Genomic DNA, 26,263 nt, shown 5'->3' with positions numbered 1-26,263 from the left:
ACAAGGATTACACTGAATCTACAGATTACTTGGGGGAGTACTGCCATCTTAATATTAAGTGGAAGATGACTTAATCTTAACAGCAGGGGTTGATAATGCCATTATCAACTTTATTGGAGAAAATGCTGTTTTGCAGTTGAGGGCAGTACATCTGCATGGAATCTCCCCTTAAACTCATCTAACAAAATTAATACAACTACATCACACAAAAGGTAGCAGTGGTAGACTGGGAGAAATGCAGCATAACCCAGAATGACTTCTGTATACTCTGAAATGTAAAAAGAGTCCTTCCATCTGATTTCAACAATTTTAGCAGTGTAGGAAACAGGATTATACAAGAGTAAATCAAAGTTTATGTGACCAAAGAACTGAGGAGACAGACAAGTCTCCTTTGTTCAATCTGCTCTCTCCCCAACTCCTGCCAAGATAAATGAGAGGGAGCTGGGTAGGTTTTGGTTTTGTGATTTATAACCAAACCACAGACCTGGGACAAGGGCCTTTCACTTCTTCCACAGAACTGTTTAAAACATTAACTCAGTGGAAGATGCTCAAAGTTTCCAAAAAGGAAACATTCCAGGAGAGTAAGGAAGTGATAATCAGCATATTCAACTTTTGCCTATTTCCCCTGGACCCAAAAATGATCTACTCCTAAAGGCTTTGAAAGCAGAGCCTCTACTTGGAATAACACTCCTTACAGTGTCTAAAATTCTCCATACGGGGCGCCTGGGTGGCTCAGTTGGTTAAGCCACTGCCTTCAGCTCAGGTCATGATCCTGGAGTCCCGGGATCAAGTCCCGCATCGGGCTCCCTGCTCAGCGGGGAGCCTGCTTCGCCCTCTGACCCTCCCCCCTCTCATGCTCTCTCTATCTCATTCTGTCTCTCAAAATAAATAAATAAAATCTTTAAAAATAAATAAATAAATAAAATTCTCCATACACTTCTGCAACCATTTTCTCTTTCTGATAAACTCTGTAAGGTTTATTAAACATAACCTTTTAATATATTAAATGTTCCTTCATGTCCCTGGTTTCAGTGTTTTAGCAGTGCAGTTCTGCCACAAAGGCTGGCAGTTAACATGTGGTATTCCCAATGAAGTAACATGGATGTAATAACATTGTCTCTGGACACATCTCTCAGCTTCGTCACAGGCTACTTCTGCCCAATTCCAGTGGAACAGTGTGAACCTCAGAGCTTCTGCTGGATATAAGTCACAATAGGGTCCAGGTCAAGGCAGCTCCCATGGTTCACCCCGGGCCAAAGAGAAAGTTGCCCCAGAACTTTGTTCCTTGAAGAGAGAAACTATGTCTAACTCTAAATCCCAATAACCTCTCATCCAGCTTTTGGTATCTCTTTTACACTTAGCCTACAAGATTGGATCAGTAGGTATCAATTAAATATAGTGATCATCAGTATCTAATCTAAAGATCATTAGAATCACCTGTGAAACTTTCAAAAGCTACAGGTTGGAAGGGTTGCCCAAGATTTATTCAGCAGATCAAAGAGTGGTATCCAAGCATTTCCAGCTTAACATATTCCACAGGTAATTCAGTTGAGAATCTAAATCTTCTAAAGAACACTTCCTTCTCTAAAATACACTTTGACTAACTAATTTTCCTTAAGAGAATAATATGGCCAGATTTTTTTCTTTTCAGGGAGGGTTTTCTTCCCTGGGGCCTCTAAGAGATCTGAGTCCTAAACTGGGCTCAGGCCCCGCATTTCCAATACAACTAGACAAAAATCAGCACCACCCTTACAGCTGGCCTTCATATCAACCCAGTCATGAGTATTAATCACATTTTTAAAATTTTCTGTGTCTTACGATGTTTTGACATCTTAAAAACCTTGCTGGTGAAGGGGCGCCTGGGTGGCTCAGTCATTAGGCATCTGCCTTCGGCTCAGGTCATGATCCCAGGGTCCTGGGATCGAGTCCCACGTCGGGCTCCCTGCTCCGCGGGAAGCCTGCTTCTCCCTCTCCCACTCCCCTTGCTTGTGTTCTCTCTCTCGCTGTATCTCTGTCAAATAAACAAAATCTTAAAAAAAAAAACAAAAAAACAAAAAAAAAACCTTGCTGGTGGGGAGAGACTGCCCTTCCCAGGGCCAGCTAATTCCTAAAGATGGTAATCAACTTACCGGGGAGCAGCCTCTCACATCCAAACCAATCAACTCCTTTAATGCTCACAGACCAAACCAATATTTTCTCTGCCCTAAATCATCCCAGGGCCAGGGACCAGGCAACTAGAGACCACCGCTATAGCCCAAAGCCCACCAGAATTATTGAAACTAGCCTAGACTGTTTCCTCTGGCCTGCCTTACCTTTCTCAAAAATGGAAGGCTCTGACCTAGGCTTTCCCCCTGTCTCCTGCTCTGCCTCTTGATCAAAACCTTCCCTGTGGCCCCATGTGGCATGGCATACCCTCTTCTATCTGGAAATATAACAAATTCTTCCAATGGCATTGGCCTATGTTGTCACCCAGTCACCTCTATAAATTAAAACCCTGCGGGTATAAATGAGACACTCCACTCCAACCATGCCTCTGGGCTGCCACTACTCTTGTGCGGTTCACTGAACTAACCCAATTGGAAACCATATTACAAAGTAATCTAGGTTTCCAAAACCATAAATAAAAAGCTCTTGGGAGTCCTATTAGCATTTGAAACTCAACACTCGCAACTAAAGGTAGTATGGCCCAGCAATTATATTCTTAGATATACACACAAGAGAACTAAAAACACAACTACAACATTGTTCACAGCAGCATTATTCATAATAGCCAAAAAGTCCACCAACGGATAAACAGAATGGGGAGAATCCATACAAGGGAATATTATTCAGCCACTAAAAGAACCAATTCATGCTACATGAATGGACCTTAAAAACATTCTGTTAAGTAAAAGCCAAACCAAAAAAGGCCACAATGGCATTTATAAAAAGTGAACAGAATAGACAAATCCACAGGAACAGTCGTTTGCTGGGGCCAGGGTGCTAGGGAAGAGGGGAAGGCGGAAGGGGGAGTATCTGCTCCTGGATAGAGGGATTTCTATTTGGATCTACAAAATGTTCGGGAATGACATGGTGACGAATGCACAACCTTGCGAATGTACGAAAAACCAATGAATTGTACACTTTAAAGAGGTGAATCTTACGGTGTTACGTCTTGAAAACAAACCCAGCTGAAAGTATTCTCGTCCTTCCAAAGCTGCTCCTTCTCCTGCGTTCATTATTTCAGTAAATGGAACCACACTCCAACTCCAGACGCTCAAGCCAGAAAGCTACAAATCTTAACGCGAACGCCTAAGTACTTCTCCATCCTTTCCGCTCCAACCTCCACTCCAGGCCATGCTCGCTTCTCCTGTGGATCACAGCCTTCTCCCAATGGCTCCCCCGGCCTCCAGTCTTGCCTCTCCAGATCCTTCCTCAGGTGCGCCGGGGCTCCAAGCACTACCGGCAGCTAGAAGGTCCTCAAACTGGAGCCCGCGGCGAACCCCTCCAGCGGCACTTGACCGCGCGCACTAGCCAGCACCAAGGGCGGGCGGCTGCTCCCTCACGCGGCCACCGCCACCCGACCTCCCGGCCTCCGTACGCTCGCTACCACCTCGGCCAGGGGGGTTCTCCAGCCCCGACGGCCGCGCTCGGCGCGTCTCCAAGACCCTCCCTCGGGCAGGTGCGCTCCGAGGGGCCGTCCCTGCCTCCGCAAACATTTCCTGTGGGAACCATGGTGGACCCAAACTTCGACTAAATACTGCGGCGGTGCCCTTAACTTACCCTGCCTGTTCCTCAACACTTAGCAGACTTCGCAGGGCGCCGCGCACACTTGGGCCACTCGGGCCTCGAGCGCCGCCCTCAGCCCAGCCGCTCCCGCCTCTAGCCGTCCGGAAACGCTCCCAGCCGCGCGCCTGGGCCGCGGAGGACGACGGGAAGCGGGCCTCCCGGGCCGCTCCGCGCCTGCGCGGGCGCTATCCTCCGCGGGGGGCGCTGGTTGGCGCATGCGTAGGCGCGAGGTTTTCCGTTGAGAAGGTGCCTCGGCGGCGCCGGAGGTAGGAGGAGTCGGGCTTTGGGGCTGGGAGTCCGCAGTCTGGAGAAGGTCCAGTCACCTGGGGCCTTTCTCGCTGCCGGGGGTGAGGGAGAAGAGCCTTTCTCGCTCGCGGTGTAGCGGCAGGAGCCGCGCTCGGGTGGAGGGGGCTGAGGACGCCTGGAGGGAGGAAGGGTGAGGAGGGTATCGGGTACCCACCGGGTCACGGCCCGGGGGTTAGGCTGGCGATCGGAAATCGCCGTCCGGCTTCGTAGCCGCCAGAGTCGTTGGCAGCCCTCCCCCAGACCTAGCCCCCCGCCCGCTTGCGGTGTGTGTCACCGGGTCAGGGGGAGCGGGAGGGTCCGCTCCGCACTGCCCACTCATTCATTCCGCGCCAGCTGCGAGCCGGGCGGCCCGGCGGGTACCGAGCCGGCGTAGACGCAAGTCCCCAGCCCTCCAGAAACTTGCTGCGTCCTTCGGCAAATACTGAGCGAGCACGTATAGGAGGTGGGCTGTTGGACTAACGTCACAGGCCCGTGGAGACTCCGCGGGGTGTGGAGGGTGGAATCTGCTCTAGCTCTCCACGTCCCACGGGCTCGATTCAGGCGCCCGGACACCGGTCCCTGCACTGATCCCTGCAGCCTCCTCTCCCACTGTACCAAAAAGTCTTTGTGGTTGAGTGACTGAACAAATGCCGAGGTTTTGTTTTTTGTTTGTTTGTTTGTTTGTTTGTTTTTTACAAATCAGGTGTCTGATCAGCCAAAGAGAATATGGAGTAAAATAGATGAGCCTGTGCCCTCCTTCAGTTTTGACCTTAGTAGGGGACAGAAAATAAGTGAATAAAAATGGAGGTGTAGATGCCCTAGAACCCCCCGCTTGAATTTGATCTCAGCCCTGCCACTTCAAAAGTTGTGTAAAGTTAAGCCAGTTCTTCATTCTTGGACCTGACTCCTTGCTGTAAAGGGAAGACAGTAGAGTCTACGGAATAGGATTGTCATAAGGGCTACATGAGTTAGACTTATAGAGCAATTAGACCCATGCCTGGCATACCGTAAGCATTCGAGAAATGTTATTACAAATGATTATAATTTGTTATAAGTGTGATTGTGAAAACAATGTGTGATGATGGAAAATAATGGGAGTGGAGGGGGTCCACTTGGATAAAGGATGAGGGGAAGCTTCTCTAAGGAGGTGACATGGAAGAGGAGGATGGGCCGGCCATGCGAAGTAGATTACAGGTATGCCTGTCTGCCCAGCTCCGCAAAAATAGGTGATTAATTGGACTACTCCGACGGAGGAGATTGCACTTTCTGTCACTGGGTCATTCAGTTTTGAATTCTGAATCCCACTAAACTGTGCCAGTGTAAATAATTATGCCCACAAGGCCCAGGCTTTGCAGTGGTCACCATTCCAGTCACTTGAGTTTGGAGAGCTCTTGCTGAAGTGAGAGAGGGTGGAGAAAAGTGGCCCTTTTTTGATTTGGAAACATTGCTCATACCAGTGAAGGATGAGCCTCTCCTGTCTTGTTTCTTCCCAAGCATTCAAGTGCGTATTCTCTCCATTGGCTGCCCTGCACATTAAGTTGCCTGTTGATAGGGCCTAAGAAAGAGTTTTTCTGCATTTAGCCATCATCTTGTTTCTGTGGTGACTGCCCTTCATGGGATTCATTCCTCAGATTTCAGTAAAAACAATACTCTTCCAAGATGCTCATGTTCTTTCTCTGATGGGTTTTTAGATCCCTCCCCCTGTGTTGTATTGTGATATCCTGTAAGACCACGAGTTTGTGTTAACCAGGCGGTACCTGAGTATTTGACACAGATATTGTTACTCTGAGGACTTTGCGCATACCCCACATCCTCTTGTACCTTCCTGGAAGAAATGGCATAAAATGCGGTGTCTGCCTAATTACGTTTAGATGCTTTTTGTTTTCCACAGATGTGACATTAAATGAACCAATGTGTTTTATCACTATGGAGATCTTGGAGAATCACCTGAGTGTGAAGTTCATATGTATCCTATCTCAGAGGCATCTGTTGGACAACAAAAGCTCTCAGATGTGAACTTTAAACGTGCTGTTTAACAGGGACTCAATTTGAAGATAGGCATTTTAAATCCTTATGGAGGGGAAGGCACTACTTTTTGCTCAATTGTGCAAACTCTCCAGGTGTCCTAGTGAGAAGCAGAGAGGAGCCTTAATGGAGCTGCAAGTGTGAATGAGGCCTGCTAGGCTCGTTCTCGGGCCCCCCAGATAGACCTCACACCTCTGAAGACCACCTGCAAGCCTTAAAGCTGGCCAGATGATGGATGAGTCAGATGATGATTTTAAGGAACTCTGCGCCAGCTTTCTCCAAAGGGTGAAAAAGAATGTCACCAAGGAAGTGTCGGGGGAAAGGAAGACACAAAAGGCCTCCAACAGCACTCAGATAAGCAAACCAAAAAGGACCAAACCAACTGCTACCAAAGGCAAAACCCTTCAAGGCCCCAGGGAGAAGAAAACTCAGTCTGGCAGCCAGGCCCCGAGGACTAAAAAGCAAAGGGCACCCAAGTGGCAGAGGAGTGAACCCACTCGCCCTGAGAACGGAGAGGGAAGTGTGCTTGCCTCTGCTGTGCTCCAGGAGGGTGTGCAGAGCACCCAGACAGGTAACTGGGCCAGAACCACTGCCAGGATGTTTCCAGAGAGGAAACCAGAGGTGACTGTACTGATCTAAACCAGGGGTCAGAAAACTTTCTGAAAAAGGCCAGACAGCAAATTATTTTGGCTCTGCAGCCTTGGTCTCTGCAACTTATCAATTCCCTAGACAATCTGTAAGCAAATGAATGGGCTGTGTTTCAACAAAACTTCATTAAGAAAAACAGGCAGCTCCCTGAGGACCATAGTTGGTCAACTCCTGTTTTAAACAGTGATCATAAAAAATATAACCCCTATGTGAATTTTCTACATGATTATGTTTGGGGCCCTGTGCCCTTTTAGAATTTCTTATTAATGTTTACATTATGTATTTGACACAAGTAACGTGAACATGAAAATAATGCTGCTTCTCTCATTTTCTTGAATTCCTTCCAGAGTGGGTAAGTTGCAGTGGTGCCAGCCAGTTCGGTAAGGCTGCTCAGAAGGCAGTAGGAAGCTGCCAGATAGGTTTAGATCCCAGGAGAATCTTTAGGTCTTTCCTTTTTTCCTCCTAACACCTTTGTTCTTTTCTTTTCCTTTGTTTGTTTGCTTGAAGCAGGTTTCTTACCCGGCTGCCTTTGGTGTACTGAACCATATGTTTAACATGCATTCTTCAAGCAGAACTGAGAACCAGCCTTGCATAGGATCTTTAGGCTCCTGTGTTCTGTTTCTAAATATTTCTCACCTTCACTTCCTGATCTTAAATGGTATTTTTTACTAGTGTGATCAGCATGATCTCTCAGTGGAATAGTGGTAAAGAATTAGCTCGCAGAGACTGTTGTAAGGCTTCGGTAGTGTTACTAAAACATCATTGGTCCTTCAGGTCCCTTTGGGAGCAGTGAAAGCTATGCATGATTCCCCCGAAAACCGCACCCCCACACACACCTGTGAAATTGGCATAAACCTGCAGGGGCTTCACGAATCCCCACCAGAGGCCACCTGTGGACACCAAGTTAGAGGAGAACTTATGACCTAGGAAGATAAAAATGTTTGTCATTAATATTCCTTTAATAACAGCTTAATAGAAAGAATTTACATTCTGTAAAACTTACCCTTTTAAAGTGGGCAGTTCAGTGGTTTTAGTGTATTCACAGAATTGTATAATCATTACCACTGGCTAATTTTAGAACATTTTTATCACTCCAAAAATAAACTCTGTGCTCAGTAGCAGTCACTCTCTGTGCCCCCTCCTGTCACAGATATTTATGACAGGTCTATTTATATTACTTCCTATCTATTCCATTACTTCCAAGCTACCAGTAGTCAGTTCTCTCACACTTGAGAGTTAAACCTCAACTAGTTGGTAAGGGACCCCTTGAAACTTGGGTCTAACCTGTATCTGATGGAAGAGTCTTTGTTTCTCCAGCTAGAACAGATGACTGTGAATGTTTTCCTCTTTGCCAGAGGCTGCTCCGGACAGCAACTCCCAGCCCCCTCCTCCCTGTCTGACAGTGACGGCACCAAGTCCCTCCAAACCCCGGACGGCAGAGTTAGTCCTACAACGAATGCAGCAGTTCAAGAGAGCAGACCCCAAGCGTTTGCAGCATGCTTCGGAAGGGAGCTCTCTGGAGGCTACACTTGAAGAAAAGGCCCCAGAGGGCCCTCCAGAGGAGATGACAGCAGGGAATGGTATGATGGGAGTTTTGTATATTCCCATCAGGGTTAAGTTTGAACTCTGGAGAAAGGGGGAGAGGAAGGAACCCGCATTCCTTGAGTTGCTGGTGTGGGTGGGTGCTCTGCCTAGCACTGTACCTTGGCCACTTCATAGTATCTAGCCAGAGAATGAAGGGTCCCTGGGGTCATTTAGCTTGGGTCACTTAGCTTCTTTGACAAGGTACCTCTTCCTCTTTTTATTTTGACTGTTTTTTATGAAATTTTTCCCATACAGAAAGGTAAAAAAAAAAAAAAAATACTACAATGAATCCCCATAACCTCAACCTGTACTTAACAATTTGTTAACATTTTGCCATATATTTTTTATATCTCTAAATATATATGATTCTTCTATACTATTCAAAAGTAAGTTCCAGACATCATGATACTTCCCCCCACAGATCTCCTACATGATCACGGTGCTCTTGTCACACGTAATTCCATAATATTGCCCAGTGTCCAGTTCATATAAAAATTTCCCCACTTGTCCCAAGGACAGCTTTATAGCTGGTTTCTTTTTTCCTGAGCAAGGATCCGCCAGAACTGTAAGTCCCACACACTGCATATGCTATAGTCCATAGTCTCTTAAAGTCTAGACTCTGGAACAGTCCCCTTGTCTTGTCCTGTTTGTGTTTGTTTTTTTTTTTTTCATGATTCCAACTTTCAGAAGAGTCCAGGGCAATTGTCTTTCTGAATTTCCCACTTTGTAGATTTGTTTGATTGTTTCCTCATGGTGTTGCGTAACCACTTCCTGTAGCCCCTGGAGTGCATCACAGGCGAGTAAACCAGAAGGCCGGGTGGCCCCAGGTGAAGATAGCTTGGCGCCAACAGTACAAGTGCTCTGCAGGGCACATTGTACCACCCCAGAGGCACATCATATCCCTGGTTCTCTTCTTTACCCCCTAAACAATATAAGCCCTCATCTCTGGTGAAAATACACAAAAGGGGAAGGAATAGGCAGCAACTGTATTGACGGCCCTACGGCTAACAAGTCTGTAGTCCCCTGGCAGTGCGTTTGCAGACTGCACTCTGGGATTCTCACGCTGCCTCTAAGGTCCACACAGGCAGTGGTGGGACATCTGCCATGGCATCAGTCCCTGCAGCACCAAAGGGGTGCGTCGGAGTTGCTCAGCCAGGACACGAGCTCAGCACCTGCCCTACACGTGCCTCAACTGTTTCCGTAGAGCTTCACGGGATACCCAGTAATGCTCAGTGCTCAGGACAGAGAAACCATTTCTTTGTTGTTTTTTTTTAAAAATGGGGCACCAAAATGAAGTGTGATGCCTTTCTGGCTTCAGTGGAAAGAGTGCTAGGCCACAGGAATATTCAAGAACTGGGGATTTATGAAGTTCTCCAAATCCCCCTGTGAGTGCTGAGGGTCTGCTCCAGCAATATCAGATGTGACAGAGGGCCGCAGCGGTGGGCCCGGCCACTTGGGGAACCACCTCCACACTAGAGTCAGTCAGTCCATCCTTCTGTCTGCTGCTGGGAAGGAGAATGCGTTTTAAGAAAGGGGTTTCACTTTGACCTGGTTCTTCTAGGATGGGCGACAAAAGGTCATAGCAGTAGGAAAGGCTGAGCTTTGAAGAGAAAACCTAGACTTATTGGAATAGGAGTCTTGTAAGCCTGGAACGCCTGAGGTAGACGACTTTAGCAGAAATGAGTAAAATGAGAGGCTCGTTCTCTAGGACCTTGCTACTCAAACAGGGGTCCTGAACCGGCAGTGTCTCCTGCCCTGGGAGTTGTCCCAAATGGGGAATCTCAGGAAGCTCCATCTAGACCACTGGGATGCGAACCTGCATTTTAACAAGCTTCCTGGGGGTTCTTATGCATATTACAGTTGGAGAAGTATGCCCCGGGAGCCCTGTTTGTGTCCACCCTCACTGGACGGTACTGGCGGGGGGGCAGAGCAGTGCTGGGTCTGCTCTGTCCGTGCTCCCTCTGCTGTCTGTGCACTGTGAGCTCTGACGGGCGGTGCAGAGGTCTGAGGGTGCGCTCATCCTCATGGAGACCGTGCCTCCTCACAGGGTCTGGTCCCGGGCTTCCTGCCACAGAGAGCGACGCTGCGGTGGCCTTGGCTCTGCAGCATGAGTTTGGGCAGCAGCGAGCGCCCACACACGAGGCTAACCTGGAGGAGACGGGGTTGTTCTTCTGCCAGATCTGTCAAAAGAACCTCTCAGCCATGAACGTGACACGAAGGGAGCAGCACGTGAACCGGTAGGAGCAGCTTGACTCTCGCCTCTCTGGGGTCACCTCTCCCGTGGGTGTGACAGACCCAGGGGAATCTGCGGTGGGAATCCTGACTGTGACCATAGCACCCCAGGGTTGGTGTCAGCCTGTCCTTACTGGTTTTTTAAACAGCTTTGTTGAGAGATAATTCCCATATGACACAATTCATCTTAAAGTTAACAATTCAATGGCTTTTAATTACTATAGTCACAGAACTGTGCAGCCATTACCACGGTCGATTTTAGAATATTTTCGTTACCCCCAATAAAACCCTGTCCCCATTAGTGCTCACTCCCCATTCCCCCTCTGCCAGCCCCTGGCAGCCTCTGCGGATTTGTCTGCTCAGGACGTAAGTGGAATCACACAGACGTAGCCTTTGGTGTCTGGCTTCCTCTCCTCAGTGTAGTGTTTTCAAGGTTCATCCAGGTTGGAGCACGGATCAGAATTTCGTTCCTTTTTATGGCTGAAAAATACCATCTTGTGGGTAGGCCACGTCTTGTTCATCCGTTGATGGCTATGGACTGCTTCTGCCTTTTGGATGTTGTGAATACAGCTGCCATGACCATGTGTTTCTCGTACTGGTTCGAGTACCTGCTCTCACTTCCTGGCGGTACAGACTCAGGAGTGGGCTTGCCACTGTCTGACATGTCCTTGCTCTCTTTAGCCACCTTCACTAGCAGAACCAAAATTTAGGGTTTGGAGGCTGACTGCAGGCTGTGTGGAGTTGGCTTTGGGAGAACAGGTTGGAGCCCACACCTGTCCTTGCTGACATGGACGCATGGTACCAATGGAGGGGGTTCCCGTGTGTTTCCTCTCTTCCTCCAGGTGCTTGGATGAGGCTGAAAAGGCACTGACACCCTCCACACCACGGATCCCCGAGTGCCCAATTTGTGGCAAGCCCTTTCTCAGCCCAAAGAGCAGAATCAGCCACCTGAAACAGTGTGCAGTGAAGATGGATGTTGGCCCCCAGCTCCTGCTCCAGGCTGTGCGGCTGCAGACAGCTCAGCCTGGCAGGGCCTGTGGCACGCTGGCATCGAGGTGAGTCAGATGGAAAGGAGGAAAACCAGAGAAATACTCTGATTTTTTCTTTTTAAAGCTTTTTGTAGCTTTAGAGAACAGTAGAGCCCTAGAACCCTCCTTGATTCTGGAAATGATACATTTGAGGAGGAAATCAGGCAGTCTCCACCGGGACTGAGGAGGAGAAAGATTCTGTACCTTCGAAATGGTCCATGTGGGCGTGTCTGCAGAAAGGACTGGTTGGACTGGTTTCCTAAGGTCCTTCCTGAGATTTTTCCATTCTCGAGGTCCTACCGGTGTCCCCTGGAGCAGCGAGCAATCTGCTAACGCACTTCACCGTGTCCATTCATCCATTCCAGTGTCGCGTGCCATGGCTTCCGTCTCTGTGCGGCCCGAGTCTCCTACTGTCCTCGGAAGAGGACTCTGCACAGTTCACAGAGTTGGCAAGACAGAACCACAGGCCTTTTTTTTTTTTCAACATGCATGAATTAAATGCTTAGGTGTTGCAATAGGAGGCCTCGCTCCTAGCTGGGAACAAGTCCTTGGCGTGCAAATCATAGGCCAAGCAGCTCCGCTCCCCTCCGTACTGCCCCTGGCTCTGTGGACGCCACGTTACAGGGAACAAACTAGTGCAGGTCCTGGACTTCTGTAGGTTTGGGCCTTCTTTCCTTTGACAGCTGTCAAGAGCAAAGGGAAGGCCAAGGGTGGTGGCTCTGTTTGTCCTGGCCACTGCCTTGCACACAGGTTATGGGCATCTGAGCCGGGCCCGTGGTGAGACTGGGTGGGCAGAGCTGGATTCTTGGCCGGTGAGCCTGTCTATATCATAGCACACCAACACTAGCATCTCAGAATTGGAAGCCTTAAGGCCCTAGCATAGACATTATCTAAGCCATTGCTTGCCTTTTGCCAGGACTGGATGGGAACCACCTACTCAGATGAAATATATCTGCTTTTTCAATACCTGAGAAGAGAAACGAGATGTGTGTGGGTCCTAGAAGGTTGATAAAGTAGAAAACTCTAGCAAATGGACACCCTCACCTAGGCTTTGAGCCTCCTTTCTGCCCAAAGGCCAAGCCTGGGGTGTGTGGAACTCTGGGGTAGTCAGATGCTGGGACAGCTCCTTGCCTTCTGGGAGGCTGTAGTTATCGTGTGGGGTTCCTGGGAAGTTGAACTCAATTAGGCCTTGCTTAGATCTTCCGAATTGATACCTGAGGTTCTTAAGCCATCCCGGGCCCAGGGGACAGCATGAGCTTTGGCAAAGGGAGCTTTCCAGAGCACCCCCACAGCTGGGTTTGAGCTCCCAGTTTTTCTCTCGCCTTTGCCCTCCTATTTCTTGCTCAGCCTGTTGGGGTTCACCAGGCAATCTAGGTTCTCCAGCTGGAAAATCCTTTAAGCAAATCTCCTCCAAGCCAAATGCTGCTGTACACTGACTTCCAGGCTGGCTGACCATGTTGGTGGTCGAACCTGGGAGGCCTTCCCTTCGGGCCTTGGGCAGAGGAAATGCCCACAGGCCCCTGCGGGAGGGGAAAGGATCCTGTCATGGCCAGCGTGGCCAGGACTGCCTGAGGGGCATCTGAAGTGTCGATGGGCAGAAGTTGGTGGAATCCAGGAAGCTGACTCAGAGCCACTGAGTGCTGACTCCTCTGGAAGGGTTTGGCCACAGCTAGGGCGTGCAGGGACCACTCGTAGCTAACCACTCACACCTGGCAACAGCTAGCTCAGAAGGGTAGCATCACGTAGAAGGACCCAGACCGTCACCTCTCTGGACTGCACTGCACTTGGCCCAGGATGGTGTGAGCTTACACGAGGCAATAGAATAAGCACAGTGAATGCCCAAATCAGTCAAAGCCTCTGTCTAACGGGTCCACATTTATCCCTTTTCTCTCCTACCTTAGAGGAGAAGGGGTCCAGGCCTCTCTGGTCCAGCGGGGATGCCCTCAGAACAGGAAGTGCTCACACCTCTGGCCTCGCTAACTTTTCTGTTTGGCTGCCTTTTAAGCTTCAGCAGTCATGTTGGAGGTCTGAAGCGGAAGGGAGCCACCAACAGGAAGGAGCTGCAGAAGAAGCGGAAGGTCAATGAGCCCGAGGCGCCGTCCGAGGACCTGCTGGTGGCCATGGCTCTGTCCCAGTCCAAGATGGAGCGGGAGGCCGTGCCCACGGTGCTCAGGCTAGAAAGTGCTTTCCCTGAGAGGATAAGACTGGGGGCAGGTAGGTGTGGCTCCTGGCTGGCAGTGCCTTGCCACACTGCTGCTGGCCAAAGGTGACTACTGCTGGGCCTCAGGGTGTGTGGCAGCTCTGTCACTGACCCTGTGTTTCTGTTTACCTTCAGAAAAGAAGAGTCGTAAGAGGAAATCACCTTTATGCCCTCCCCCGTTGTTAGTCCAGGACCCGGAGACCACACGGAGGCAGACAGAGGACCGAGTGGCCCAGCTCTTCGCGGAGGAGATGGAGCTGTCCAGCACGCCGCCACTTCCTGAGAGCAGGATGGTAAAGGAAGAGCTGGAAAAGGCCAGCCAGCATCTGAAGCAGAACTTTCTGTGGGAGGGCAGCGCCCTGACTGGGGCCTGGGCTCTGGAAGCCTTCTACACCGCAAGCCTGGTCCCTCCCATGGTGCCCCAGCGGCCCGCCAAGGTGGGTCCTCCCCTCTAGGCATGCGGGGGGCTCTGGGCAGAGGCGGCAGTCAGGACGGCGGGCCTGGGCATCAACAGAAAGTCCGAAAAGGAAGGAAGGGCAGGAAGTCCGGCATGCCTGCTGTAGCGTGTTTCTCTGTGCAGCAACTGATGGCTCTCCTGGGAAGAACAGGGAGGCCCGCTGGTTCCCAAATGTATCCTGTTCCTGGAGGGTTTGTTTGAAATGCAGTCCGGGGCGCCACCCCCAGGGGGCTGGTATAATATGCGTGTGGTGGGGCCCAGGAACCAGACAGGCTGCTGCAGGTGGGCCTGGAGTCACTGCATGCTTGAGGCCATTGAGATACCATTAGGGGGACGGGCCCCTCAGGGACCTTTCTGCTGATGTAGACACAACAGGCATGGCCTTCACCGTGACAGAGAAGCCTGCTGATGGTGATGGGAGAAAGCCTCCCAGGGTTGCTCTGGGCTGTGGCTGACACTCTCAGGGGCCCTCTGTGTGGTGGCTGCTGCAGTGGCCACACAGTCACGTGGCTTCCTGACTTCTTTCAGGGTCTTACCCAAGAGCCCACGCTGCCGCCAGTGCTGCCTGACGAGCCAGAGCTGGGTGTGCGAACACCACCTGCTCTCCCCAGTGCCCCGCCTGCGGGCCATGGCCCCGGGAACCCCTCACCCTCCGCCAGCCAGAGAGAGCACCAGGCCCTGCAGGACCTTGTGGACCTGGCGGGAGAGGGGCTGAGTGCCACCCCGTGGCCCTGCAGTGGGGGCCTGGCCAGCTCAGGAGGGGCCGCAGGTGAGACCCTGGATGGGACACCTGGGCCAGCCCCGCCCTCCCGGCCCTCCTTCCCTCTGGCGGTGGCCATGACCAGCTAGTCCCTGGGGCTTGGGGACAGCCGCTCAGATCCGAGGTGCCCTGGCTTATCCCCATGTGATGGGGAGAACACAGTCTCTGTAAGTGCTTTCCTTTTTTTCCTCAAAGATGGATGTCATACAGGTGAGTCCGTCACAATCTCCTCCAACTTTAACCAAGGACAAAACCCTTGCCCAGAGCCAGTGATTGTGCAGACTCTCTGTTTTTACTACCTGTGTCCCTCTGGGGAGCAGGGAAAAACTCAGTGGGTGGTTCACTCACAGTGAAGAAGCCCTCGGGTAAAGAGCATCCCCTGGGCACCGTGGGGTCGGCTGACAGACACTTGATGCTCTTTCTCGGAGACTGACGTTGCCGGGAGGTGATGTTCTTTTAACCTGTGGATCCTTCTCTCAGGGATGGATGTGTCACCCACTGGCCTTCCACCGACTGGGTTTGTCCTGCCCCCTAAGGAAAAGCCCCCGGAGAGGGATAGCCAAGCTTCGGTAAGCACCGGGGCTCCTTGCTGTGGGCTGTGCAGCCTGGCCCTGCTCCGTGGTCCTGGCCACTGGAGCTCGTCCTCTGCTCCGCACGGTCAGCTCCCAGCTGGCCTCCAGAGCCTCGCACGAGTCCGCTGGCCCCCTCGACAGCCTCTGAGCTAAGCCAGGCGAGAGCCTACGGGAGCCTCCTGTTCCCCTCTAGGGCTCTGCCATGAGGCTTTTGTCCCTTCTGTCCTTGAACTCTGGGGGCACCTCAGTAGCCCGGCCCCAGGAGCCCGCTTTGTCCTGAGAGCCCGCAGGGATCCCCATTGCTCTGTGAGGTGGCCTCATGCCCCAAAGTTTCATTCGTTCGTTCAGGACCAGCTGTGCGCCTCTGACGTGCAGGTCCCAGCTGGTCTGCAAGTAAGGGTTCACGTTCTGTGTCAGTGACGCTGGGTTGGAAGTTGGGTTTTCCTCAAAGTGGATGTCAGCCTGTTAGTATATCAGCCAAACACTTGACCCCAAGGTCTGCCGGATGACCATGGCGCGTAGTCAGAGAAGGACCGAGACTCTTCTCGGCCGGGTACCCGAACGGCGTGGGCTCGGAGTCCCTGCCTGTCACACCGGGGCCGCACACGGTGCTTGTGAAGCGCTCGGCCCAGCTGCAGCTTCACAGCGGCTATCGTGCCTCCCCTTGCTCACCGACCCCCCACCTGCCCCGTGTTAGGCCAGGGGACTCAGTGTAATGGAGAATTTGAGAAAGAAGCTAGCACCCCTGGGGGCGCCTGGGTGGCTCAGTCGGTTAAGCGGCTGCCTTCGGCTCAGGTCATGATCCCAGGGTCCTGGGATCGAGCCCCGCATCGGGCTCCCTGCTCAGCAGAGAGCCTGCTTCTCCCTTTCCCTCTGCCTGCCACTCTGCCTACTTGTGCTCTCTCTCTGTCAAATAAAGAAATTTAAAAAAAAAAAAAAATCCTAAAAAAAAAAAAAAATTTAAAAAAAAAAAAAGAAGCTAGCACCCCTGAAGTTGGGGAACTTGCTGTGAGACCCGTGTGCTCCCCTCCTTCCAGCTCACCCTAGGCTTGCTGCTGGCCGACTTCAGAGCCATGGTTAATAACCCACACCTGAGTGACGTCCAGCTGCAGATGGACAGTGGGGACGTGCTTTACGCCCACAAGTTCGTGCTTTATGCCCGATGCCCCCTTCTCATGCAGTATGTGAGTACGGGCCCCCGCCCCTCCTCCCTCCCACTCCGCGCGCTTTCTCACACTCCCCTCTGGCCTCCTGCCCCCTTCACTCCCCTCCGCACCCCCCACGCATGCACCCGCCTCCCTCCCTCCCTGTCAGTGTACCTGCCTCCGTCCGGACACGTTTGAGGTTAGGAAGTGCTGTGAGGAGATGAGCTGAGGATTGGGGAACATCAGATTTCTTGATCAGTTGAATAAAAATCCATTTTCCCTAGAACTCTTTCCTTTTCCTCTATTTCTGTAATTATGAAGTCCTAATCGACCTGCTGACAGACATTTCTATGCTGACCTGTGCCAACATGCATTGGACTTCAATGTCGTGCTGCAGGAATCCGGGAAACTGCTGCTGGTCTCTCCCAGAAAGTTCTCGTGCCTCTGATGTGTCTGTCAAGAGGAAACCAGCTGGGTGCTTGAACCTCTATCACAGTCCGATTTTGCCAAGAGAGAAGTTGTAGGGCCTGACTGCAGAGTTCCTGACCAGCAGCCCGGCACGACCCTCTGTGCGGCCCCACGTCACGTCTGTGAGGTTGTAAACCTTCTGCACTTTACTTCTTTCTCAGGTGAACAGTGAGGGCTTCTTCGCCGTGGAGGATGGCGATGTGCGGAGCCAGCGTGTGCTGCTGAGTGACGTGAGCACCGAGGCCGCCCGGGCGCTCCTGCATTACCTGTATGCCGCGGACCCCGGCGTGCCTCCCCGGCTGGCCCCCGGCCTGGGCGCTCTGGCCCACAGGTCTGACGGCTCTTTCCATGGACCTCCTAGCATGTGACATTAACGACAAGCACGAGCAGGTTGACAGCTCGCAGGGGGCTCAGGGCTGAGTCCTTCCTGTACCTGTTAACCCCGGGTTTATGCTCAGTGGTGACCTTGCCCGGGACGTAGTGACTGGAAGTCTGGCCAGAATGGACACTGGCAGGAGAGCCCAGTGCTGGCTGAGGATGGCCTCTGCCAGGTCACGTGGCTCTTAGCTCCCTGGGTGTGATGAGGGGGTGGTCCTTAGCCTCAGCTGCCCCCAGGTGCTGCCACTCCTTGGTCGTTCGGCCACAGAAGCTGAATGGTGGCTGTTCTTTCCCAGGTCCCAGGAAATAGGAGTGTCAACAGGAGTGTAATGCCTAGTGTAACTCCCGTGGGTTTGCACGCACATTCTATCTCCTGACAGGGCTGAGGGCCCCTTGGATAAAACCGTGTTCGCCCAAGGCCCTGTCATCCCCCAGGTGCACTTCTGGGAAGGGATCAGCTCGGCCTCTGGGGTCCTGAGTGCAGCCTTCAGACCAGGGAGCCTTCACGGAGGCGGCAGGCTGATGTACCCCTCGGCCTGGGCTGACTGGGACAGGTTTGGTCTTTGGGGTTTGCTTCAGATGCCTCTCAGGGCAGCACGCTCTCCAGCTTTGCAGCATCACCGATTCCTGTCACCTTCAGCTCAGCCCGACGCACCCCTTTTTGTTTGGGCAGTAGAGTTAGTGAACCCTGCCCTAAAGGTCCACGAGTCTCTCCTCAAGCTCAGCAGCCTGGGGTGTTGCTGGTTGGGAGCATGGGCACCGTGGCTGCAAGAGAGCAGGGGAAGGGCCAGGACCAAGCACGGTTGTCCTCCCTGCCAGGACTTGCGCCCCAATCCTCGCCTGCGCTGGGGCGTCTGGCTACCGCCTCTGCAGGGCAGTGATGCATGGCATTTCCTGTTGCAGGTTTGGTGTTAGTGAGCTTGTTCTTCTGTGTGAACAAGCCCCTGACGTGAGCGATTCAGAGGACAGACCGTGGAAGGAGAAGGAAGACGAGGATTGTGAAAGCCGCGCGGAGAACTTCCAAGAACTCTTGAGGTCCATGTGGATAGATGAAGAGGAAGAAGTGGAGGCTTTGTTGAAATCTGAGCGCCATGAAGAAGACAGAGAAAAAGTGAATGAAGCAGAAATGGAAGAAATTTATGAATTTGCAGCCACTCAGCGAAAGCTGCTCCGGGGGGAAGGAGCTCCAGAGATCAAGGAAGAAACTGACCAGTTCGGGGACGATGGTCCAGCATCTGCGCAAATCTTAGTGAGTGGCCAGGTTAGCCAACAGCCAGAAAATGCAGAACAAATGGAACCGTCTGGTGAGGGAAGAGAAGAGGCCCCAGCCACATGGAAAAGCATGAGACAGTCCACGCCCCTGCCACTCAAGGGCCAGTGTGCGGACGAGGAGAAAGCAGGGTCCCCAGAGGAAGCACTGGGTCGTTCCAGATCCCCTTGCCCTTCTGGGGGCTGCAAGGCAGGGAGAAAGGAAGGCGTGTTTTTGTGCTCAGCAGATGCTCCTGAGGCCCGGCCATTTTCATCAACTCCCAGAAAATGCTGTGGACTGTCCCAGATAATGAGCCATCTCCGGGAAGGCAACGGCACCGTCTCGGGAAAGAGGGCGGGGAGCCCCTCTCCCCCTGCTCACTGGCAGACACCCCCGTGGCGCCCGTGCCTGTCACAGCCCCCTGGGGGCCGGAGTCCCGGCCGGCCACACCCTCGTCCTCCTCTTTGGGGTGAGTCGCCCTCACCAGGGCTCCAGCCGCAGGGCAGAGCTTCCAGGGGGGCCGCCCAGGACTCCCCAGCAAAGCAGAGGAGGGGCAGGAGCCTCCTCACGTTACTTAAAGATCCAGGCCTCCAGAAGGGCAAAGAACGTGGTTCCTCATTGGAATGCAGAAATAAAGGGGTTCTAGTCTCCCCAGAAAAGTCTCCATCCATCGACCTAACCCAGTCAAAACCTGGACATTTGAGCTCCAGATCTCAGAATACTCCATCCAGCAAGAACAGGGAAGATGAGATTATCCTTTTATTGGATTCAGATGAAGAGCTAGAGCTAGAACAAACCAAAATAAAGTCCATTTCCAATGGTCCCCTGGAAGAAAGGAAAGTTCTAGAAGTTAGCCCCAAGTCTTCTGAGCTGTTTTCTGTCATCGACGTCGATGCAGATCAAGAACCTTTCCAAAGCCCAGCAAGAAGAGAGGCTTCCCTGCAGGGCGGGGAGGAGGGGCCGGCAGGGAACCGGGGCTGTGTGGGGGGCAGAGGGACCCCTCGGCTGTCGTGTGACCCCGAGAGCGGCCCCGAGGAGGAGAGCACCACGGATACCTCATGGCTCGTGCCTGCCACGCCACTGGCCAGCGGAAGCCGGGACTCTTCCTCACAGACGCAGATAACAGGCCTCAGGTCCAGGGCTTCGGTGGATCACATGGCTCAGGTCAAGCCCTGGGCCCCGTTAGAAAACAGGGGTGGCCCCGCAGCCGCAAGTAAGTTTCCGGTCATCACGCCCCAGATGTCGTTGTCATGCCTGGTCCCCGTCCGTGCAGGCAGCCCTGACGGCAGGAGCCCTTCCAGGCCCCACCCCGGGCGCCACCAGCACTGCTCTCTGGCTCCCTGTCCCATCTCTGGCGGCCTTGCCGATCTCAGCGGGCAGCCCCAGAAGCGCTCACCCCCCGGGCCAAGCCTGCTGAGCCAGGCCATCGCCAGTGAGGTGGTGGAGGTGGAAGACAGCGAAGATGAGCAGGAGGCGGCCTCCCGTCAGGCGAGCAGCAGCCCCCTGCTGGACGGCGACCCTCCGATCCCCCTGGACGGTTGCCACTGGCACGTGGAGCCCCTCTCACCGATTCCCATTGACCGCCTGAACCTCGAGCGGACCGGCCCCCTGAGCACCAGCGGTCCGGGCAGTAGGGCCAGGGAGGCCCCAGACTGCCGCAGCTGCTGCTCCCCCCACCTCCCGGGCACCGCCCCCGCCCCAGGAAGCCACGCCGGCCACACAGAGTCTCAAGAGAAGGCCCATCGGGCCGGCTCGCCTGGGAGCAGCAGGCCAAGCTTTTTGAACTCCGCTCTGTGGGACGATTGGGATGGAGAGGAGCAGAAGTCACCAGAGCTCCTTCCTCCGGCCCAGGGGCTGAATGCCGATGTCACCGCTCTGAACTCAGAAGGGCTGGAGACGCCAAGTGAGTAGCGGGAGGGTAGCTGTTAACACTGCTTTACGCTAAGGGGCTGGAAGGGGCAGTAGAGACAGCGCAGGGTGGTGGGGCTGCAGGGCCTGCTGGGCTGCGGCGAGCCTCCTCCCCACCCTCCCCTGCAGAGGGAGAACGGGCTTGCCCTTAGACGTGCTGCTTAGCCAGTTCCTCAATCTGCCTGGGTCCCATGGCTCGCCTGGGCCCCTGTTAAAAAACCCCCATCTGTGGACCCCACTCGAGAATCCTGAACCAGTGCTTCTGAAAGGCTAAGGCAAGCACCTCAGGGGCACTTAAAATCGGGCAAGCGTGGTTCCTCACAGTTACACAGAGCGTTGCCATGAGGACCCACCTGCTCCCCTCCTGTGAGCGCTCCCAGAATAACGGAGATCAGGACGGACAGATTTCACAGCAGCCGTACTCGCGGTAGCCCAAAGGGGGAGACAACCCAGATGTCCGTCAGCTGATGAGTGGACCAATAAAACGTGGTCCATTCGTACGGTGTAGTATAATCTGCCATAGAAAGGCATGAAGCACTGACCTCTGTCACCTCGTGGATGAACCTCAAAAACATGGCGCTCAGTGAGAGACGTCAGTCACAGAAGACCACGCAGCATGCAAGTGCATTTATCTGAAATGTCCAGAGTGAGCAAATATGTGGAGACAGAAAGTAGACGAGCAGTTGCCAGGACACGGGGGGCAGGGGAGAACGGGGAGTATGCTGGGTACAGAACCTCCTTTGGGGGTGATGAAAATGCTTTGGAGCTAGAGGTGGTGGTTGCAGTGAATTAGGACACTGAATGTACTAAGTGCCTCTGAATTGTTTGCTTTAAAACAACAGCAGATGGGGTGAGGGTGGGGTGTTGGCTGTGAGTCTCGGTCCTCCCTCATCTACCCCCCCCCAAGCCCATGGAAGGGTGCAGTTTCCCAGCTCCTGTCAGTCATAAAGGAGAATCAGGGTCTTGAGGGTCAGCCCCTTGAGGTGCTGCTGCCCATACCCGCTCCCCTGCCAGGCAGATGCTGGGAGAGCCAGGAAGGGGCAGGGTTGTGCGAAGCAGCGGCTGGTCGCAGGGAAGCAGCCTATGGGCAGAGGATCTGCATGCGACCTGGTGTTGCATTTCCTCCTAAAATCCAAGACCAGCTGGGCATGACTGACCGGCTCTCAGCCTTGAGTGGGGATCAGAACTGCCTGGAGAGCTTCCACATACGTGGCCAGGCCCCACCCCAGAGCGGAGACCAAGAATTTGCATTTCTAACCCGTTCCCAGGTGGTGCTGTGAGAACCAGACTTCACACCAGGGACCTTAGTCTGAAACTTGAGGTGGACTTCCAGGAGGTGACAACTTTTCTCAAATTATATAAAGAATTTTGTGCTTTTTTTAGGAGATAGCCTATTTTCACTGGAGTCTCAAAGGGCTCCGTGCTCATAAAAAGGATAAGAACCAAAGTCCATATATTCCTGAGTTGTTCCATTTGTCTTTAAAATACTGATTTCTTTTTTAAAGTAACAGCTTTATTGAGCTGTTACTCACATACCATAAAGTTCACCCTTTAAAATATACAATTCAGTGGTTTTTAGTACATGAACAATGGGGCCGGGGCGGGGGGTGGGGGTTGTGATCCAGGCTTCCAGTTATGGAATGAGTAAGTCACAGCAGGGAATACGGACAGTGGTATCATAGCACGGGGTGACAGATGGTAGCCACAAAACAAAAGCCGGACCACACAGTTCAGTGGTTTTTCCTACCTGAACGGTGTTCGGCAGCCATCACCGCTAGTCCCAGAACATTTTCACTGCACCCATTGGCAGTCACTCTGGTGCCCCTTCCCCCCGGCCCCTGGCAGCCACGAATCTGCTTTCTGCCCTGTTCCCACAGCTTTGGCACCACACGGGGCCGTGGCCCTGGCCACGTGTGTGTGATGCTTTCCAATGGGAAGACCGTTCTCGCGTCCAGCGGTGAAAGGTGGAGCAGAACGGTGGATGGGCTTTCTTCAAACGCCCTATTTCTCTTGGTGCTATTGCTGAGCTCAGAAGAGGTCAATCCAGGGGCCCCTGGGTGTCTCAGTCGTTAAGCGTCTGCCTTCGGCTCAGGTCATGATCCCAGGGTCCTGGGATTAAGCTCCACATCGGGCTCCCTGCTGAGCAGGAAGCCTGCTTCTCCCTCTCCCACTCCCCCTGCTTGTGTTCCCTCTCTCGCTGTGTCTCTGTCAAATAAATAAAATCTTAAAAAAAAAAAAAGGAAGTCCAGATCCTTGTGCTGAAACGTTTCTTTTGTTCTACCTAGAAGGTGCTAATCGGAAGAACTTGCCCCCGAAAGTGCCCATAACACCCATGCCAAGGTATTCCATCATGGAGACTCCAGTACTGAAGAAAGAACTGGAGAGGTGGGTGGTGTTCTTGAAAACTTGCTCAGGGGTGGTCCACTCCCCGCTATGCAGGTCCAGGCTTAGTGGGGCTGGGAGCTGAAGGACCAGCCATGGGGCTCTGGTAACAGGAGCCGCTGGGTGATGGGAGCATGTGTGACAGCTCTTCCCCAAACTACCAGTTCCCTGAGAAGCTAAGAGATGAGACTCCAGGCACCCATCAGTTGATAGATCTCCATGTGCCCAGTGGATGGAGATGGGCCCTTGCCTTAATAGTCTGAATAAGGAGACCTGATTTTTTAAAAGAACATCAAAAAAACTGTCACATCCCAATCAGTGCTGCTCTTCACCTTGGGCCCTGGAGGTGTTATCACTACCACCATCGCCAAACCTGGGAATGGCCCTTCTGGAGTATTCTTCAGAGTAAGCTCAGTTGGTATGCAGAAAAACACCTCTGAATGCTCACAAAAGTCAGGCATGTAAGATTTCATTTACACAAAGCCATTAATTTGCTGATAACTCTTTGCTGTGTGCTGAAGTTCACCTGTTTCCCCATTCAGGTTTGGTGTCCGCCCTCTACCCAAACGCCAGATGGTCCTAAAACTGAAGGAGATATTCCAGTACACTCACCAGACTCTGGAGTCCGACTCGGAGAATGAGAGCCAGTCCTCACAGGTGCTCCTGGAGGCTCCTCACAGCCAGACCCACGCCGGCAGGACCTCCAAGGCTCCCAGGGCCGTTGGCCATGCCCGGCTGGAGGCCACTTCTGGCCCTCTTCCTCAAAGGTCCAAGGAGTCCACTAAGACCAAGGGTCCCCGACAGCAAAAGCAACAGCCTGGTGGAAGCATCCCTCCGATGAGCATGTCACAGGCCAACGAGGAGCCTCCAGACCCTGATGGGGATGCCCAGCTCCCAGCATCCCAGGAATCGGTGGCCTCCTCTGGGGACAGCAGTGACAGCTCCTTTAGCTCACAAAGGTAACGGGATGGGAGGACAGGGCCAGTGGCTTCATAGGTCTTCTGACCCCGGGTCCGTGAGTTGGCATAAGCCAGGCCTAATGCTGAGGTTGAGAAATCCCGTTGCCTTCTGGATTTGAACTGTGGGAAACCCAGTTGGGGCAAAGGACAGTCCCCTGTGAGCCTCCTGAGCAGACCCTCGGAGCTCCTGTGTCCTCGCCGCACAGGATGCTCTCGTGAGGGGGCTGGCAGCTGGGGTGCCAGGAGCACGGCAGCCTGGAGCTTCCCGCCTCCCGGGGAGGCCATCCAAGCCTGTGTCGGGCTCCGCAGGGGACACAGACACTCCTTCCATCAAAGGGGCTCCTGGTCTCGGGTGCTGGAGAGAAGGAGCGTCACAAAATGTTTTGGTCTGGTTCTTTTCAGTTCTTCCTGTGAGTTTGGAGTGGCCTTTGAGTCTGCAGAGGATGAGGAGGGTGAAGAGGAGCTTAGCGCGTCCCAGGCGGCAGTCCACACGGCAGCCACGGAGGAGGCCGTGAGGCGCTACATCCGCTCCAGGCCGGCCCTCTACCACAAGGTCCTGCTGTACCAGCCCTTCGAGCTGGCAGAGCTGCAGGCCGGGCTGAAGCAGCACGGCATCCGCGTGGCCACGGCGAAGCTGCTGGACTTCCTGGATGCCCACTGCATCACCTTCACCACCGCCGCGGCCCGGAAGGAGAAGCTCCACCAGAAGAGACGGCAGCCTGTGGGCAAGAAGCGGGGCCGAGCCACCAGGCCTGTCCGCCCCTCCCCACCCCTGGCCGTCAGCAGCCTGTGAGGGTCCACAGCCCCCGGCAGCGAGCCAGGCCTCCATGGGTGTTTCTGGGCCTGGGGCCCGAATCCAGCCAGCATGAGAGGGGCCGGCCACGGCACCGAGCTGGGTCAGCTGTCCCCAACTCCATTTCCTGGAGTAGTGTTCGGAGCGCGGCACCCCCGGGATGTAGGGCCCGGCCCCTCCCTCTGTCGGTGCCCACAGTTCGTCTCCCTTTAACCCCGCCATGCCCCCGGGTGCTTCACAAGGGCCCCGGGCAGCCACCAGCTGGCCAGGGCGGGGTCTGTCAGGCACATGTCCTCGCCAGCTTGCCCCTGCCCCGACTTCCGTCTCAGCCCTTGGACTGTAATCCCAGCCTCACCAGCACACCAGGTGTCCATGAGCTTCTTACACTGCCACGCCTCAGGTGCTCTGCTGGCCCAGCCATCCTGCCCAGACACCTGTCCTTGTCACCAGCAATTTCCAAACTGGGCAGTGCAGGAGGGCCCACACAGAATTCGCATGTTCTTCGGTAACCGGCTTTGTTGGTGTGGTAAGGTTGTCTTCAGCCCCAGGAGCAGTGTGGAGCACAGGTGACAGCCAGAAAGGAAGAAAAGCTGGGGTCTCTACATCCTTGTGAATGTCTCGTCTGTTTTAAATACAGTCCATTTTCTATGATGTGCAATAAAAACAAAAAGGCTTCATAAAAATCTTCCAGATGCTACACTGCAGAAAGGTAATGAGGGAAGCTGGCTGGGAGATTCACCCACAGCTCCCTCGCTGCCCCCATAGCCGTGTCTGCAGAAGGCCTTTGTGCCTGTCCTTCATTGCAAAGGGTGACCCAGGCCTGCTGGCTCCTCATGTCCCTTTGGTTCGTAGATAAGAGATGTGTGTTCATCCATTCATCCATATTTGTGAATCTGTAGCCCCACATTAAGACAGCCCCTACCAAGCACTGAGCTCCAGCCCTTGATGAGGCCCGGGGCCCAGCAGCGTGACCCTGGGGATTGTTACAGATACGGCTTGGGCCTGCCCAGACCTACTGAGTCAGAATCTGCATTTTAACAGGATGAACTTGTGAAGCCCTGTCTGTCCTGTGGGCTCGGCCCCATGGAGAAAGGTCAGAAATCAGCTGGTGCTTCTAGTCTTCAGCCAGACTGGCCTGTCCCTGTGCCGGATGTGAGGGTTGGTGCTCAGATGGCCTCAAGGGACAGCCTCCTGCAAGAGGGGGACTGTAAGCTGGGCCTCAGGTGCGCGCAGCATCCAGGGAGGTGAAATAGGGTTTTTTGAACACATGCTGTGGGTCCTGGTCTATGCCCAGGTGGAGAGGGCCGGGCCCTGCCTGTGCACACTGTCCAGGGACGGGTTAGAGGGAACAGTGGGATGCCAGGGCTCAGATCGCACAGCTAACAGCACAGGAGACTGAAGATGGAGTCTGGCCTGTGTTTC

General features: G+C 53.4%; 1 protein-coding gene across 1 annotated transcript; it reads left to right on the top strand.

Annotated features, from left to right (window-relative positions):
- Nucleotides 1-6,204: 6,204 nt before the first annotated feature.
- On the top strand, nucleotides 6,205-24,921 carry SLX4 (SLX4 structure-specific endonuclease subunit). Its single transcript, XM_044915258.1, has 15 exons — nucleotides 6,205-6,218; nucleotides 6,279-6,699; nucleotides 8,084-8,306; nucleotides 10,358-10,547; nucleotides 11,385-11,597; nucleotides 13,576-13,784; nucleotides 13,906-14,207; nucleotides 14,756-14,996; nucleotides 15,468-15,556; nucleotides 16,597-16,743; nucleotides 17,334-17,503; nucleotides 18,454-20,702; nucleotides 22,993-23,092; nucleotides 23,632-24,048; nucleotides 24,451-24,921. The coding sequence occupies exons 1-15, from the start codon at nucleotides 6,205-6,207 to the stop codon at nucleotides 24,839-24,841; spliced, it is 5,376 nt and encodes a 1,791-aa protein (XP_044771193.1). The 3' UTR covers nucleotides 24,842-24,921.
- The last annotated feature ends 1,342 nt before the right edge of the window (nucleotides 24,922-26,263 follow it).

Source organism: Neomonachus schauinslandi, chromosome 5, assembly GCF_002201575.2.
Source record: "Neomonachus schauinslandi chromosome 5, ASM220157v2, whole genome shotgun sequence".
Taxonomy (NCBI): Eukaryota; Metazoa; Chordata; class Mammalia; order Carnivora; family Phocidae; genus Neomonachus; species Neomonachus schauinslandi.
The sequence above is the reverse complement of the archived record's forward strand: the minus strand, read 5'-3'. Positions and strand labels throughout refer to the sequence as shown.